At 42.8% G+C, this 16,335-nt stretch overlaps 1 protein-coding gene across 1 annotated transcript in view; it reads right to left on the bottom strand.

Annotated features, from left to right (window-relative positions):
* Positions 1–16,335, bottom strand: part of LOC126091882 (calbindin-32) — a 695,369-nt gene that overhangs the window by 47,431 nt on the left and 631,603 nt on the right. Inside the window, exon 8 of the mRNA XM_049907165.1 lies at positions 15,538–15,583. Coding sequence (XP_049763122.1) covers positions 15,538–15,583 — 46 coding nt within the window. The remainder of the gene's footprint in view (positions 1–15,537; positions 15,584–16,335) is intronic.

The raw sequence follows: 16,335 nt of genomic DNA, 5'->3' as shown, positions 1-16,335 counted from the left end.
CATGAAGACTCAAGACAAAATGTGAACTCTTGAGTAGTGATACATTGATTATTTAGAAGTTCTTTGACATAGACAGTAATTAATTTGTGAACCTGAATTTTCAATTGGATTGTGGTCTGTCAACTTGTACAAGAAAATTTATGTCCTTCAGTTATATTACAAGACATTTACTTTAATGTTAGTGTTTTTATCAGATACAAGTGCATGGTTTTGTCAAGATTTGAAAAGTGTTACAGTCAACATTCCAGATTGGTAAATCATGCTATTTATATTATGAAATGAAAACTATATTTGATCATCTACCTAACTTAAAACAAAATTTTTGACATTACACTAAATGAGTAAAAACCAGTACACATATTCTACAAAACTTCTGATTAAATATCTTTGTTTTACTTAGCTGTAACAGTCTGCTGCCTTCGGTACCAGCACCGTCATAACTGCATAAAGCTACATAAACCCATAAGTGCCTTCCATTAATGATGCAGCATGTAGTGTCTGCCTAGACATAGGCCCCAAGCATGGGAGAGGAGTTATCAAATAAGAAACTATGTTCACCAAAGGAAAAAAATCACTGAAGGCACAGTAATCTGCACCATTGTGTTGTACTGAAAGCAGCATTATGTTATGACACGGCTGACAGTGAAGGCAGTGGGCTGTTATAAGGATAAAGACATTTGGTCTGATATTTTTTGTACTATGTGGACTGGTTTTATTCACCTTATGTAATCTGGTAAGATTTTTATGTAAGTTAGGGGTCTTCAGATGGAGATGAGAAAATACAAAATAGGCTGTTTGTTTCACAGTGTGAACAGCAGTGTTAAATATTGCGGCTGAATTTGATTGTAATAACTTCCCCAGTATCACAAGAAATATTTTCAGTAACTGTGCATTGCATAATCATTTAATGACAGATGTTTTCAAAGGAATGGATTGCAATAGAAAATGTATGAAAATTATGCAACATAACAAACTTCATGATATTGGTCACATACCAGCATGTATCTCCTGATAATTGGAAGAATGGCAATGGCTCTAATGCTTTTTTTACAACAAGGAATTAAGTACTACTAAAATGAAATGATAATGGAATTTGTTATTGTAATAAACAGCAGAACATGTAAGGAATAATGGTCTTTGGTGTGTGGTAAAATAGCTGTAACACAGGAACACCAAGAATTGCACATATGTTTCATATGAGATGACTTCATGTTGTGGCATTGATAGGTCATTTCGACCTTCGACAACATCAATCTTTGGGACTCAGGTCACTTATCCGGGCCACCATGTTAATTCAGTCTGTTCTTATGCCTTGTACTATGTGCACGTGTATGATAATTGTCAAAATATATGTATGTGCAGATATTAGTGGGGACAGTTTATTCCATATACTGCTATTCATATCCTGATCCCATACCGGTGACTCTGAAGTTTCTATGTTTTCCACAACTTCCACGCCCAGTGTTGTAAATCAACAGGTTATGTGCACACCGCCATGGCCACCTCATCCAATGCTTTGTTCGAAGATTTGGAAGCCCAAGTACGACCACCGGGCCCCTTCAATCCTTCGCTGAGAGCCGGCTCTCCACTACTCCATAGTGATTCTTGATCTCCAACCATGTTAACCTCAAACTTTGTTGTTCTAGAATGGTCGAGTGCTACACCATTAACTCAAACAATGGACTCGAGTTTTGTGTCGCCGGACTGTGCTCGCCAACATGTGAAGCATGAAGTGGATAATATTCAGAACTGTGTACCTACCAATCGATCATATAATGTTCAAAGGGATCTACATTCACACACATCCTCTGACTCTCAGCACGCCACAACAACAGTTACTGTCGCACCGTATGCAATGCCACCATATTTGCAAAATGCACCCAATCACTATCAATCGTGACCTGTTCCAGTTTTGCCTCATTTGCAGACTAACAATGGACATTTTCATGTGCAAAATTCTAGTTGTTCACCTCCAAGACCAGTTGCCCAAATTTTCGACCTTATGGGTTTCAAGTACATCTTTCGGCGTTTCGCCTTCCCGGGGCAGCTTACCACACTGCAGTGATCTTCCGCATGTTCCACCAGTAATTTATTGTCCGACCCCATGGGGCGTGTTTTCAATGTGTGTGGAGAACTCACTTTTGTCACACAAGTTACCTACACCCCCACTACTGCCCCCCCACCCCCACCCCCCCCAACCACTCGCAGGGGGCCCTGGTTCCGACCGCTCAGGTGCTTGCCTCTCCCACAGTTCTGCCTGTGTCTGCTGTGCCAGCTTTCTGTGTTATCTCCGAGATGGGCAAATTCAAATCAGTACCTGTAACCTACAGTCCAGTTTACAGGACCCCTACACATATTGCACAACTGCTCGTTCCCACGGTACCGACCGTGCCAGCCCCGTCGTGTTTTCGTGACACATCAAGGACAATGCAACCCGTTGTTGCTACGGACATTCTTGCCAGTAACACACCCACATGTAGTGTGCCGGCCTGCTGTACAGCCTCTCCTGACACTGACCAGACGGTTTTCCAAGGGACACCGAAGCCGCCTTCATCTCCTCCCCTAGGTCATCTGCTGAAGCTGCCACTTTTATACAAAGACAACAATGTATCGTGGTTTGCACTTGTCGAGCATCTTTTCAAGTTGCATCATGAGTCTAATGACAACTCTGAATTCCTGTGTCTCATCACGCACCTCCATGATAATTCAGACTTCATTTGTGATCTACTTCTCTCGCCACCACCTCCACTGAAGTACACAAGTTCATGAAGAAAATGATCATGGAACAACTCGCCTGCTCACCACGAGAATTAATCATCAAGATCTTGTATGAAGAGCACCTGTAGGACCGAACTCCATCACAACTCTGGTGCCACCTTCAGTTACTTGTGAGTGAGCATACCATGCCAGACATCACTCTGTGGATGGTGTGGTCCACCATATTGCCTACAGACTACAGATCCACCTGCTACTGCACTTCTTTGAGTCAATTGGCTTGCATCTCCACATCACAGACCAACTGTATTCATTGCTATGACAACACCAACTGCTTACTGACTGCCTGCTGGCAGAGGCAGGGCTCAGTCTGCCTCTGCACTTTCTACATCACCTGGCAGTATTCGCTCGCTCTCTCCACCGTCTGAGCACTCCAGAATCGCCTGCACACCATGTGTGCCGGTTTACATGCTGGAACAAATCAATGAGGACAAGTCTCCTCCACTGCCACAGTCACCACCACCACTGCATCCGGTTCGTCCATACTGCTGGTACCACAAGATTTTTGGCGATAATGCCAAGAAGTGCTGATTACCTTGCCAGCACCCAAACACCGATCGCAGGACTTAAAAGACGCCAAGTCCTGTGGGGAACCTCACAGGCGTCCTCATACATAGTACTCCGTCCACTTGTCTGCCTGGCCGAGTGGTCATTTGTACGTGACTGACATTTTGTCACGGTTCGTTTTCCTAGTCGACATGGGTGCTGACATGTCTATCATACCTACATCGATGGCTCCTCCCACCTTTTCACTGACAAAGTCACTTCTACAAGCTGTCACCGCATCAACATTACAAACCTCAGGCTCTGTCAAAGTTTGGTACACCTATCTCCTTCTCTATGTTTACCATGGACTTTCTACATTGCCGACATTGATGGACCAATTCTCGGTATGGATTTTTTGTCCCATTACAAACTCTCTCTGAATGTAGTTCAGATCACAGTGCTACATCATCCCACTAACACTCATGCTGTGCTCCTGCACTTATGTTCCAGGTTCTGTTTCTCTTGCGACAAGTGAGTTGGTATGAGAGTGCTCCGCCCTCGCAGGCAACATTGTGACCTGCGTCACTAACCTACTGTCAGAATACATCTCGGCAGCACAACCCCGCAGGGAAAATGACAAGCTGAAACAACGAATAGCACACACTTACAATGAGCACATCGCGGTTCGTACCTCACTGCTGAAACTGCAGCTCGTAGTCCCACCACCTAATCGTGTTTCTGCAGCAGACACCAGCTCGGACACTCATCAGGTTAGTCCAAAAACATTAATTGCATGTGATGATTCATGTCTGGTAGACTCCACATCCCCGATGCGCTCACGACATTCATTGCCCTGTGTGTCACACAGTGCTTCTAACAACAGTTGCGCATGCCGTAAGACCATGCCCACTGTGCAGGCAGCCACCCCGCGTTTTGATAAATATTCACCCTCTCTCGCACGCCAGACACGTGACTCAGCGACCATCGCTGTTACACGTTTGAAGCCAGCACTGCTCTCGCCCATGCTGGGTACCAAGTGCAAGGTTGACAGCAATGGTCCCCGCACATTCCGACCCACTCTATGCTGCATGCGCAGCTGCCCTCTCCAAACAAGTGCATGCCGCAGTCATGTACTAGACATGTGACTTTTGTGCTGCCTTTTCCCACTCGCAATAATGGCTATGCCTCATCACCCCCTACCCATCCAAAAACTTCGCGTCAGGTCATTGATCAATCTCATGTGCAGTTCTCAGTTTCTTCTGTCACTGATGGAACAACACACAAGATAGTTACCACTGCCGGCCCTAGTATTAGGCACAAGGTTAGGCGCCTCAACCCTATTAAGTTGCACACAGCACAGCAGTAAATTAACGAACATTTGGAGGCAGGTATCCTGCAACTGTCAGACAGCAACTGGTCTTCACTGATCCACCTCATCCTCAAACATGACAGTTCTTTCTGAATGTGCGGGGACTACAGACGTTTAAACTCTCGTACTGTGTGGCAGTCAGAACAAATAAGTGGTTAATTTATGGGGACAGGGGTCTTATTCATGTGAAGGTGATCATAAATAAGTGAATAGCTCTTACAACATTATGTGTCATTAAATCTTGGAACTATTGCTCCTTTTAGACTTATAGAAATGACACTTTGGAAAAATCTAAGAATGGTTATCATATGTGATGCAAAGTTATTGAATTGACTATAATTGGATGTGAACTCATTTATAAGAGCTTTAAAACTGGAGAACTGTAGTGTATACTTGATGGCATGAAGACTCAAGACAAAATGTGAACTCTTGAGTAGTGATACATTGATTATTTAGAAGTTCTTTGACATAGACAGTAATTAATTTGTGAACCTGAATTTTCAATTGGATTGTGGTCTGTCAACTTGTACAAGAAAATTTATGTCCTTCAGTTATATTACAAGACATTTACTTTAATGTTAGTGTTTTTATCAGATACAAGTGCATGGTTTTGTCAAGATTTGAAAAGTGTTACAGTCAACATTCCAGATTGGTAAATCATGCTATTTATATTATGAAATGAAAACTATATTTGATCATCTACCTACCTTAAAACAAAATTTTTGACATTACACTAAATGAGTAAAAACCAGTACACATATTCTACAAAACTTCTGATTAAATATCTTTGTTTTACTTAGCTGTAACAGTCTGCTGCCTTCGGTACCAGCACCGTCATAACTGCATAAAGCTACATAAACCCATAAGTGCCTTCCATTAATGATGCAGCATGTAGTGTCTGCCTAGACATAGGCCCCAAGCATGGGAGAGGAGTTATCAAATAAGAAACTATGTTCACCAAAGGAAAAAAATCACTGAAGGCACAGTAATCTGCACCACTGTGTTGTACTGAAAGCAGCATTATGTTATGACACGGCTGACAGTGAAGGCAGTGGGCTGTTATAAGGATAAAGACATTTGGTCTGATATTTTTTGTACTATGTGGACTGGTTTTATTCACCTTATGTAATCTGGTAAGATTTTTATGTAAGTTAGGGGTCTTCAGATGGAGATGAGAAAATACAAAATAGGCTGTTTGTTTCACAGTGTGAACAGCAGTGTTAAATATTGCGGCTGAATTTGATTGTAATAACTTCCCCAGTATCACAAGAAATATTTTCAGTAACTGTGCATTGCATAATCATTTAATGACAGATGTTTTCAAAGGAATGGATTGCAATAGAAAATGTATGAAAATTATGCAACATAACAAACTTCATGATATTGGTCACATACCAGCATGTATCTCCTGATAATTGGAAGAATGGCAATGGCTCTAATGCTTTTTTTACAACAAGGAATCAAGTACTTCTAAAATGAAATGATAATGGAATTTGTTATTGTAATAAACAGCAGAACATGTAAGGAATAATGGTCTTTGGTGTGTGGTAAAATAGCTGTAACACAGGAACACCAAGAATTGCACATATGTTTCATATGAGATGACTTCATGTTGTGGCATTGATAGGTCATTTCGACCTTCGACAACATCAATCTTTGGGACTCAGGTCACTTATCTGGGCCACCATGTTAATTCAGTCTGTTCTTATGCCTTGTACTATGTGCACGTGTATGATAATAGTCAAAATATATGTATGTGCAGATATTAGTGGGGACAGTTTATTCCATATACTGCTATTCATATCCTGATCCCATACCGGTGACTCTGAAGTTTCTATGTTTTCCATGACTTCCACGCCCAGTGTTGTAAATCAACAGGTTATGTGCACATCGCCATGGCCACCTCATCCAATGCTTTGTTCGAAGATTTGGAAGCCCAAGTACGACCACCGGGCCCCTTCAATCCTTCGCTGAGAGCCGGCTCTCCACTACTCCATAGTGATTCATGATCTCCAACCCTCTGATGGGGCAATACAACTTTCGACATCATTGTCAAAGACAGTCCGCAAACTGTTTCGTTACACCGACTCATACCAGCATTAGTGGACCTCAATGTCCCTCTGCTGGCTCAGTCTCCCCATCACCTTTTGCGGGTTTCTCAGACACGTCACCCTCCACCCTATGTGTGAGTTTTGCTGCTACCTCATCGACTACAGAGACACCCTCTCCCCTAGTCACCCTGCTCTGCAACGTACACCCACACCACGTGGATAACATTTCAATCGTCACTCTCGACGACCAAGTTCTCATTCTACTCACAGACACTAAAACTTTGTTGTTCTACAATGGTCGAGTGCTACACCATTAACTCAAACAATGGACTCGAGTTTTGTGTCGCCGGACTGTGCTCGCCAACATGTGAAGCATGAAGTGGATAATATTCAGAACTGTGTACCTACCAATCGATCATATAATGTTCAAAGGGATCTACATTCACACACGTACTCTGACTCTCAGCACGCCACAGCAACAGTTACTGTCGCACCGTATGCAATGCCGCCATATGTGCAAAATGCACCCAATCACTATCAATCGTGACCTGTTCCAGTTTTGCCTCATTTGCAGACTAACGATGGACATATTCATGCACAAAATTCTAGTTGTTCACCTCCAAGACCAGTTGCCCAACTTTACGACCTTACGGGTTTCAAGTACATCTTTCGGCGTTTCGCCTTCCCGGGGCAGCTTACCACACTGCAGTGATCTTCCGCATGTTCCACCAGTAATTTATTGTCCGACCCCATGGGGCGTGTTTTCAATGTGTGTGGAGAACTCACTTTTGTCACACAAGTTACCTACACCCCCACTACTGCCCCCCCCACCCCCACCCCCCCAACCACTCGCAGGGGGCCCTGGTTCCGACCGCTCAGGTGCTTGCCTCTCCCACAGTTCTGCCTGTGTCTGCTGTGCCAGCTTTCTGTGTTATTTCCGAGATGGGCAAATTCAAATCAGTACCTGTAACCTACAATCCAGTTTATGGGACCCCTACACGTATTGCACAACTGCTCGTTCCCCTCGGTACCGACCGTGCCAGCCCTGTCGTGTTTTCGCGACACATCAAGGACAATGCAACCCGTTGTTGCTACGGACATTCTTGCCAGTAACACACCCACATGTAGTGTGCCGGCCTGCTGTACAGCCTCTCCTGACACTGACCAGACGGTTTTCCAAGGGACACCGAAGCCGCCTTCATCTCCTCCCCTAGGTCATCTGCTGAAGCTGCCACTTTTATACAAAGACAACAATGTATCGTGGTTTGCACTTGTCGAGCATCTTTTCAAGTTGCATCATGAGTCTGATGACAACTCTGAATTCCTGTGTCTCATCACGCACCTCCATGATCATTCAGACTTCATTTGTGATCTACTTCTCTCGCCACCACCTCCACTGAAGTACACAAGTTCATGAAGAAAATGATCATGGAACAACTCGCCTGCTTTCCACGAGAATTAATCATCAAGATCTTGTATGAAGAGCACCTGTGGGACCGAACTCCATCACAACTCTGGTGCCACCTTCAGTTACTTGTGAGTGAGCATACCATGCCAGACATCACTCTGTGGATGGTGTGGTCCGCCATATTGCCTACAGACCTACAGATCCACCTGCTACTGAACTCCTTTGAGTCAATTGGCTTGCATCTCCGCATCACAGACCAACTGTATTCATTGCTATGACAACACCAACTGCTTACTGACTGTCTGCTGGCAGACGCAGGGCTCAGTCTGCCTCTGCACTTTCTACATCACCTGGCAGTATTTGCTCGCTCTCTCCACCGTCTGAGCACTCCAGAATCGCCTGCACACCATGTGTGCCGGTTTACATGCTGGAACAAATCAATGAGGACAAGTCTCCTCCACTGCCACAGTCACCACCACCACTGCATCCGGTTCGTCCATACTGCTGGTACCACAAGATTTTTGGCAATAATGCCAAGAAGTGCTGATTACCTTGCCAGCACCCAAACACTGACCGCAGGACTTAAAAGACGCCAAGTCCTGTGGGGAACCTCACAGGCGTCCTCATACATAGTACTCCGTCCACTTGTCTGCCTGGCCGAGTGGTCATTTGTACGTGGCTGACATTTTGTCACGGTTCGTTTTCCTAGTCGACATGGGTGCTGACATGTCTATCATACCTACATCGGTGGTTCCTCCCACCTTTTCACTGACGAAGTCACTTCTACAAGCTGTCACCGCATCAACATTACAAAGCTCAGGCTCTGTCAAAGTTTGGTACACCTATCTCCTTCTCTATGTTTACCATGGACTTTCTACATTGCCGACATTGATGGACCAATTCTCGGTATGGATTTTTTGTCCCATTACAAACTCTCTCTGAATGTAGTTCAGATCACAGTGCTACATCATCCCACTAACACTCATGCTGTGCTCCTGCACTTATGTTCCAGGTTCTGTTTCTCTTGCGACAAGTGAGTTGGTATGAGAGTGCTCCGCCCTCGCAGGCGACATTGTGACCTGCGTCACTAACCTACTGTCATAATACATCTCAGCAGCACAACCCCGCAGGGAAAATGACAAGCTGAAACAACGAATAGCACACACTTACAATGAGCACATCGCGGTTCGTACCTCACTGCTGAAACTGCAGCCCGTAGTCCCACCACCTAATCGTGTTTCTGCAGCAGACACCAGCTCGGACACTCATCAGGTTAGTCCAAAAACATTAATTGCATGTGATGATTCATGTCCGGTAGACTCCAATCCCCGATGCGCTCTCGACATTCATTGCCCTGTGTGTCACACAGTGCTTCTAACAACAGTTGCGCATGCCGTAAGACCGTGCCCACTGTGCAGGCAGCCACCCCGCGTTTTGATAAATATTCACCCTCTCTCGCACACCAGACACGTGACTCGGTGGCCATCGCTGTTACACATTTGACGCCAGCACTGCTCTCGCCCATGCTGGGTACCAAGTGCAAGGTTGACAGCAATGGTCACCGCACATTCCGACCCACTCTATGCTGCGTGCGCAGCCGCCCTCTCCAAACAAGTGCATGCCACAGTCATGTACTAGACATGTGACTTTTGTGCTGCCTTTTCCCACTCGCAATAATGGCTATGCCTCATCATCCCCTACCCATCCAAACACTTCGCGTCAGGTCATTGATCAGTCTCATGTGCAGTTCTCAGTTTCTTCTGTCACTGATGGAACAACACACAAGATAGTTACCACTGCCGGCCCTAGTATTAGGCACAAGGTTAGGCGCCTCAACCCTATTAAGTTGCACGCAGCACAGCAGTAAATTAACGAACATTTGGAGGCAGGTATCCTGCAACTGTCAGACAGCAACTGGTCTTCACTGATCCACCTCATCCTCAAACGTGACAGTTCTTTCTGAATGTGCGGGGACTACAGACGTTTAAACTCTCGTACTGTCATGGACAATTACCACGTGCCTAACATACATGATTTCACTCATATGTTATCGAGTGTTACAATCTTCAGTGTTATTGACTTTAAGCATGCCTACCAACAGATTCCCGTAGCGCCAGATGATTTCCCTAAAACGGCTATTATCATGCCGCTTGGTTTGTTCCAATACAACTTCATGCCATTCGCCCTAAAAAACGCAGCACAAATGTGGCAGCATTTCGTTGACTCCGCCTTATGACAGTTAGAGTTTTGCTTCGCATATCTGGATGACATACTCATTTTCAGCAAGTCAGCTGAGGAATGGGAAAATCATTTATCCATGTTCCTCCAGACCTTGAACTCCAACGGCATCGAGGTCAACAAAGAAAAATTCCAGTTGCATTAGCCTTCCGTCACTATTTTGGGTTACACCATCTCCACCAAAGGAATACAGCCTTCCAAATCTTGCATGCATGCCGTTGCTTCACTGCCGCCCCTGGCTACTTAGAAAGAACTCCGACGTTTCCTGGGCACAATAAATTACTACCGTCATCACCTACCTTCTGCCGCCGCCGTGCAGGCCCCGCTGACAGACTCACTGTCAGGTAAACAGACTTCAGGACTCAAACCCATTCATTGTACTTCACCTATGCTGGAGGCTTTCAATGCATTAAAGACTTCTTTAGCTCATGCCATGACATTCGCCCACCCAGACCCCTTGGCCGAGTTGTTCATCACTACGGATGCCAGTGGCATTGCAGTGGGAACAGTACTACAGCAATGCAAAGCATTAATGGTTTCCCCTCTTCATTTTTTCTCTAAAAAACTACCAACAGCTCAAAAGAAATACTCCACTTTCGGTAGAGAAATCCTTGTGGTCTACGAGGCTGTAAAACACTTCTACCCCGACGTGGAGGGTCGCTCGTTCTTCATCCTCACAGATCACAAACCACTCAGAGACGCTTTCTGCAAGCCTCCCTAGTACCCATCCCCTAGGCATTTCCGTCACTTTCATCTAGTCTCCCAATTCACAACTGACTTTCGCTACACCAAAGGCACATATAACATCGCTGCAGATTTCTTTTTTGTGGATCAATACTATTTCATGCATCATTGACTTATCCAACCTGGCTGCCCTACAAGACTCTGACGAGGAATCTCAAGCTCTCCTCACGGACCCTCAAACATCCCTTGTGTTTAGTAAAGATAATTTCCTTGGCATTGTGGATGAGGTGTGGTGCGACTCTTCTACTGGTACCTTCTGCGCCAGCCAGCCTTCTACTCTCTGCATAACCCCACTCACCCTGGCATCCGTGCCACTACACAGCTTCTCTCCAAGCATTTCATTTGGAAAAATATAAAACGGGACTGTCAGACCTGGGCATGCAGCTGCATCCTCTGTCAATGCAACAAAATCAGCTGCCACACCACCCCATTACTGGGCAAGTTCGACATCCACCCGGGATGATTTCATCATGTACATGTCGATCTTATCAGTCCTCTTCTATTGTCGGAAGGCCACAGATACATTCTATCCACAACTGACTGCACGTCCTGATGGATAGAGGCAGTCCCCTTACCTAACATCACTGCTGAGACCGTGGCCTCATGGACTGCTAGGTTCGGTTGTCCAACCACCATCACCATCAACCAGGGTCGGCAGTTAGAGTCTTCCCTGTTCACCATTTTATGTAACGTCTTTGGCATAAAGAAAATTCACACCACAGCCTACCACCCACAAAGCAACAGGTTAGTGGAACAGTGGCACCACTCTCTAAAAACGGCGCTCAGGTGCCACGACTGCCGCTGGTCAAAGCATTTCCATGGGTACTGCTCAGCCTCCGTTAAACTTTTAAGCCCGACTTACAGGGGAACTTATTCAGCCTCAAGTACCAGGACACTTTCCCCCCTCCCTGGATTTCATAAGTCGTATGCACACCCACTTCAAACATGCACGCCTGCACCCACCTATCAGCCACTCCCTGCCAAACACTTACATGCCAAAGACTCTCAACACTTGCTCCCATGTAATGCTGAGAGACGATTCAGTTTGACAACCTCTTCAACCACCTTATTTTGGCCCCTTTAAAGTCCTCTGGTGGGGCAATACAACTTTCGACATCATTGTCAAAGACAGTCCGCAAACTGTTTCGTTACACCGATTCAAACCAGCATTAGTGGACCTCGATGTCCCTCTGCTGGCTCAGTCTGATTGTCCTAACGACTCTCCCGCCAGTCTCCCTCCCGCTGTGGGGCCTGACAATGTTTCTCCTCTTGCTACCGTGACTTTTTTTTCACCCGACACCTCCCCATCACCTTTTGCGGGTTTCTCAGACACGTCACCCTCCACCCCATGTGTGAGTTTTGCTGCTACCTCATCGACTACAGAGACACCCTCTCCCTTAGTCACCCTGCTCTGCAACGTACCCCCACACCATGTGGATAAAATTTCAATCGTCACTCTCGATGACCAAGTTCTCATTCTACTCACAGACACCGCGGCCCCGCCACCCAAGACCAGTTAAACGTCATTGCTGTGCATAGCCTCACCCTCCCTCATGAGTGCGATCTGATGACAATTCACACTTTCATTTCACCAGACAGCTCGATTAGCATCCGGGCTTGCCACACCTACAACCCACCATCCACCATTCAACCCGCCTGCTCTCGGGCTGGCTGCTGTATTGTCCTTCCTCACTGGCTCAACGACTTTGAGGCAGACCTGCCTCCTGTCACTCCACCTCCCCACCCCGCCCCGGTTGGGGTGGAGGTCCTGGTCGTATGTCTACCAGCCTGTACAACCACCGACAACATCAATGCCTATATAGTCTTCCCTCAAGACTCATATGCGGTACTCCATACTGCAGGGGGGTTGGAGGGGGGAGGGGGTAACTGTGTGGCGTCGATAGGTTATATCGACCTTAGACAACATTAATCTTTGGGACTCAGATTACTTACCTGAGCTGCCATGTTAATTCAGTCTGTTCTTATACCTTGTACTGTGTGCACCTGTATGATAACTTTCTCAGTATATGAATGTGCAGATATTAGTGGGGACAGTTTATTCTGTATACTGCTATTTGTATCCTGATCTCATAATGTAAAAGAAATCTAGAGTGACATTTGTCATTAAAGGGTGTATGTGTTACTTAAATTATGCATATAACAGTAACAGAAAAATGTTTACAGAGGTATAATAAGTTGCTTGAATTTTATAGACCATCTTGATTTTTTGTATGTCTCTGGTGTTTTATGCTAATTTATCAAACTATAGTTTTCAAATGTAAACAAATTCATTAGAAGTAAGTTTCCTGTCCTTATGTATTTCCTGCTTGCAAACGTGCACTGTTACTGAAATCTCTCTCAAGATTTCTCAACAATAGGAGAGAAAGAAACACAGTTTAAAAGTGAAGACGTTCACAATAAAAACTGTTTCCAGTTGCTGTTTATTTGTATAGCTACTATTGAGGCAGATTTAGCTTAAAATCAGCACGTAGCACTTGAAAGTATTACCACAAGATCAATGTCTCTAATAATGCCACAGAATGGGGCACCTGTGACTGGAGATATTTTCTTGCAACTAAAAACTTTAATTTAAACATATGCAACACAATATTCATGTTTTACCTAGTACAGGTATTGACAGCAAATCCAAAATTGTTGAATTTTTGCACCAATCACTAATGCTTGAATGGTGTTACTGACACAAAAGCTCTGTGTGCAATTGTAGGAAAAGAGTGACAGATGGTGAAGTCAAACAGCGATTTTAACAGATCTAATGGAAAGTAAATGACAAACCTCACACATTGGAGACAGCTAACATCATAATAGTGCCATGGAATCATTATTTGAGATATTGAAATAATATGAAATATGTAACAATGAATAGAGAACAGTGATAAAGATCAACATTGGAAAGTTAGAGTGCCTAGCACATTTGTGAAAGAGTTAAATATGAAATTCCTTAACAACGAATTCAAAATGAACTATGGAGATACTATAGACCAATTCATTATCATCAGAGATAAATGGTGTACTGCAACAAATGAAAGTACTTGTAGCATGCTGGAAGAAGCTCAATAAGATTGTACCAAGGCCCTGAAGACATCATTGGTACAATATTGAATTGTGTATGGGTTTGGTCCTTTAATGTTTAGGTATGGACAGTTATGAGAAACTTCAAGAAATGATCAAGTGAAAATATCATAAAATGATGTGTTGTCACGGGTCTTCACTTTTAATGCACACATATCTCTTTCTCAACTATTGTGTCCCTAATTTGTTCAACATACAAAATATTTGATTTATGTTGCTGTACTGTTTTTCTTGTCAGTCTGATTTGACACAATAGATTAGAAACTGTCTGTGACAAAGGCAGTTAAGACCACCTTTTTAATCATGTTGTCCTAAAGAATTCTCAGTTATATTATGTCCTTAAATTCTTATGGATTTACAGTCAACTTTGACCAAATATTATGGTTTTTCCCCATAACTATGTGATTGTATGGAATAACTTTTTTCTAAGTACAAGCAAGTCTTAAAAATTTATGTTTAAAAGGTTTGTTTCATATTTTCACTTAATGTTGAAGATTAGAGAGGTGACACTGAGAATATTTTCACCAAGTTTGTGAACCAGAGAGCTTACATGCATAAAGTAAATGCTTAATAACAAATGGGGGTTTCTAAGGGGACTCAAGCAATCAATCAATAATCATGTACTTCAGCAAACTGGAAAGATTTGAAGCAGTACTTTAGACAGAGTTAGCACAGTGAGAAAACAGAGAAGCTTTAGTGATAATACACAGTCAAACTGCTAGCAGAGGAGGGTAACACAAGCATAGGACATTGTTTTCAGTAGTGCATGACAGTGAACAACACTGAACCAAAATAATCAATCTGTTTAAAACTAATAGAGAATGTAAAAGTTACTAAAGTATTTTGCAACTCTTACTTCTATGATAAATTTTATTTATAGTCTTTGTCTCATATTAGATGATGTGAGATAATATTACATATTTGTTAATTATCATGTTGAGCAATGGCTTTTAAGTAAAGATTTTGCACTATCTATTCTGTATAGAAAAATAAATGTGACAAAATTCATTTTTTTATTTTTTTTGCTTTTTTTTCACACACAAATGACTGAAAGGCATTCCTATGTATAGTACTAGAACTTCACTACCACTTACCAGTACTTTTAATTCAAATTACACAATTTATGAATGGCACAAAGTATCTCATTCAGCTAGAATAATATAAACTACAAATGTGTATCACACATACATCCTAACTGGCTCTTGAAAATAATTGGATTCTAGAAGTAAATGACTTTCTAGTATAAATTTGTATATCTTCTTTCCCTCCTTGTTTAAGTTTATTGTTAAACAATTCAGAGTTGTCTTTTGCGTCACATTAATTCACAACATTTAAATACTTAAATTTGTACATGTGCAAATATTTGTATGTCATACCTTGAATATCTGCCGACACAAAAAGTTCTCCTTGACAGGCAGTAATCTGCAACATAATTAATTTTTTACTAGTGTGACACACAGATTTAAATTTGATCCTCACAAAAAAGGCTGTAAAATAAACATACTTTCACAATATTTTTAAAGTGTAGAAATATTTTTACTTCTCTTTAAAACATTTCCTAGACCTCAATTTTCTGCTTGAATGAAGAAGTACATGAAATTAGTACAAATATGAGAGTATCACATTTTTTATTCTACTTTGTGATTATTTCAATCTTACGCACAATGAAATCTATATGTGAATTTTACAAAATATTCCACTCTTATGAGGAACTCATTGAGTTCCTGCATTGGCTAATAGTATTATCAGTCATCACTGTCAGTAATAATTTTACATTTCAGATTTATGTGAACATTTACCACCATATGTTGAGTATTATCTGGGAATACAATAAAGTGTAGATCATGAAATCAAAAACGAACTCTTGCATTTCACATGGAGTAGCAATTTGGTAGTAAGCATGAGTTTTCTCAGGGTGAAAATTGTGCCTCCATTTCTTCTTCCTAATATGAATTACCTGACTTCCAAAAAATCACTTACTGTTTCTTTGACTTTTTCGCTATTCCTTTTACTTTAACTACTAAACAAGTAGTGTTCTAAACATTAACATATAGAGATTTTCATTGGACTCATTTCAGCTGACTATTTAACTCTTTCTTACATTGTCTTATTAACTTTTATATAATTAGATATATGTCTGTCTTTTGATGACTAGATCAGAAAATGTGTATGCC

The sequence above is a fragment of the Schistocerca cancellata genome, chromosome 7 (genome assembly GCF_023864275.1).
Source record: "Schistocerca cancellata isolate TAMUIC-IGC-003103 chromosome 7, iqSchCanc2.1, whole genome shotgun sequence".
In the NCBI taxonomy this organism is placed as follows: domain Eukaryota; kingdom Metazoa; phylum Arthropoda; class Insecta; order Orthoptera; family Acrididae; genus Schistocerca; species Schistocerca cancellata.
This window is presented reverse-complemented; position numbering and strand designations above follow the sequence as displayed.